The following is a 2,508-nucleotide window of genomic DNA, read 5'->3' as shown; positions in this document are numbered from 1 at the left end:
AAAGTCAGAAGACTGTTGCCATTTAAAACAAAACAAAAAAACCCACTTTGTTAGATATGAACTTTGTTGTGTTTCAGCACAGCCTGATACAGAAGTGTCCTCTTAATTTGTAGTTTCTAAACCGTTGAGATGTTGGCATTAAATTGTATGTTTACAAACTTGATGTCCAATAAAACTTTTTACTATTTGTAGCTCATTTTCCCACTCCATTCTGTTCCAGCGATTTGCAGAAGGCATCTGCAGGATCTTTAGCCTCCATCTTCTCTGCCACGGCACTGTGCCCCACAGAGCTGGTGAAGTGTCGCCTGCAGGCCATGCATGAAATGGAGGCGACCGGCAAGGTAGCGAGAGGCCAGAAAAGGTCAGTGTGATGAGCAGAGCGCGTTTATTTGCAGCTGACGTCGCTTTTGACCTTTTAAAATTTCTGTGCTGTGACTTCAGCACGGTGTGGTCTGTGGTTAAGACCGTCCTGAAGAAAAACGGCCCTTTGGGTTTCTACGAAGGACTGACGTCCACCATCGTGAGGGAGGTTCCTGGCTACTTCTGCTTCTTCGGGGCTTATGAACTGTGTCGGTCTTCGTTTGCGCAGCATATGGGCACAGACAAAGACAGTATAGGTGTGCTTGTGTAAGTTCACGTTTGGGTTTAGCATCATGGCACTTTGTAACAAGTTCTGTGGTTGCAGGTATTCTTCCGCTCATGTTCAGTGGTGGATTAGGAGGAGCTTGTCTTTGGCTGATGGTCTACCCAATAGACTGCGTGAAGTCCAGGATCCAGGTCTACTCTTTAGCTGGGAGGCAAGAAGGCTTCATAAAGACCTTCATGGGTATCGTACGCACTGAAGGTAAGATTTAAAAACGGTGGAATTCAATCTGCAGTTCTGAATATAATTAATTTTACACCGTGTTGTAAACTCAAACATTTTTATGTGCAGATTATTTATGTAACCAACTGATTTATATTGCATGTCCATATACCGTATTTTTTGGACTATAAGGTGCACCGGATTACAAGGTGCGTTAAGCGAAACGAACCAGTCTCACAATAACTCTCAACATTGTTCAGTTGTACCACATAAAATCGGTTCGAGGTCAGTAAGCACAACCAGAATTAATACATAAGGCGCACCGGATTATAAGGCTCGCTGTCGATTTTTGAGAAAATTAAAGGATTTTAAGTGCGCCTTATAGTCCAAAAAATATGGTAATTCCAGTTTGACCGAAAGTAATCGTAAGCAGTTTTTGCAAAGAATTCCAGCTCAGCGCAGCATGTGGAGCAGTTCTGAATTTAAAAACACTTCCTGGATGTGAAGCGAAACCTCTTCAACTAACAGAACAGAAGTCCAGTCGCTTTGTTTTTTAGGCTCTTAGGATTTGTCATGTTCAGGATGACTGAGGAGCTACACCAACGTTCAATGGAGCAAAGAGCTGACCTAAACACAGACAGCCCTTGAAAAGCTGAAAAAGGCTGAAGTGCTTTTGCTTTGTGACTTAAGTCTATGACGTTTCAGGCTCTCTGAGATGAAGCCTGTTGATTAGAGAAACTGTGTTTTCTGTGGCAATTAGGCGAGAATGCTGAATTGCTTTGCTGAAATTTTTACTGAAGCTAAAATAACGTTAACGGTGAAAGATGCAGAGCGTTAAGAAAAAGCTAAAGGGCAAAGCACTAGCTAAAAAACCAAAATAAGTAAAAAGTTAGCTAAAATAAGGAAAACTAACTGAAAGCCGAAAGTAACAAAATACTAACTAAAAGCAAAACGTAACAAAGGACTAATTAAAAGCAAAATGAAGCAAAACAGCAGCTAAGGGCTAAAAGTAACAAAAGACTAAAAGCTAAACCTGTCGATTGATTGGCTTGCTAGAGAAAAAACAAGAGACAGACTAAAAGTAGCAAAAAGCTAAATTAAAGCTAAATGTCACAACTTTAAAAACTAAAAGTAGCATAAGAAGACAGAAATGGAGTGAGTTTGTTGAAGCAATTTTCAAAATAAATGTTTTTGAAGGAATTGAAAATGTGTTTCTATGGTTAAAATATTTGAAAATGATGTGAAATATTTTATTTATAATAAAAATTCAAAAAGTAAAGTCAGAGCTCCCATCTCGTGAATGCGCTGAATGTTTTTGATATATAGCACAAGTTGGATTGCAAAAAGGTAAAGCGGAAAAATAAAAATTAGGAAATCAATAATGTGAACACTCAATCTGGGTTCATGCAGTTTTCTCAACGGAAACATTTTGCAACGTTAAACTAAGTCCGAGAAAGCAGATGGTAGAAACTACAGTGGACAGACTGGAGACAGAACTGGAAGTGGCAGAAGTGAAGACGCTGAGGTTCTTCTTAGGAGTGACAAGGATGGATAAGATGAGGGATGAGATCATCAGAGGTGCAGCACAGGTTGAACAACTGGGAGATAAAGTTAGAGAGGCCAGACTGAGATGGTTTGGACATGTCCAGAGGAGGAACAGTGGGTATACTGGTAGAAGGATGTTAGAAATGCAGCTGCCTGGA

At 40.2% G+C, this 2,508-nt stretch overlaps 1 protein-coding gene across 1 annotated transcript; it reads left to right on the top strand.

The window, feature by feature from the left end:
- Nucleotides 1–220: 220 nt before the first annotated feature.
- Nucleotides 221–844, top strand: LOC119429804 (mitochondrial ornithine transporter 1-like; the record flags this gene model as incomplete). The annotated part of the gene is made up of 3 exons (XM_037697350.1): nucleotides 221–361; nucleotides 442–617; nucleotides 686–844. Coding segments are annotated over 3 exons (476 nt in total), but the record flags the coding sequence as incomplete, so codon positions are not given.
- Between the last annotated feature and the right edge of the window lie 1,664 nt (nucleotides 845–2,508).

The sequence above is a fragment of the Nematolebias whitei genome, unplaced genomic scaffold, assembly GCF_014905685.2.
Source record: "Nematolebias whitei isolate Nwh7 unplaced genomic scaffold, NemWhi1 Nwh_scaf_7870, whole genome shotgun sequence".
Taxonomy (NCBI): Eukaryota; Metazoa; Chordata; class Actinopteri; order Cyprinodontiformes; family Rivulidae; genus Nematolebias; species Nematolebias whitei.
Note: the sequence above shows the minus strand (reverse complement) of the source record. Positions and strands in the feature narration are given on the sequence as shown.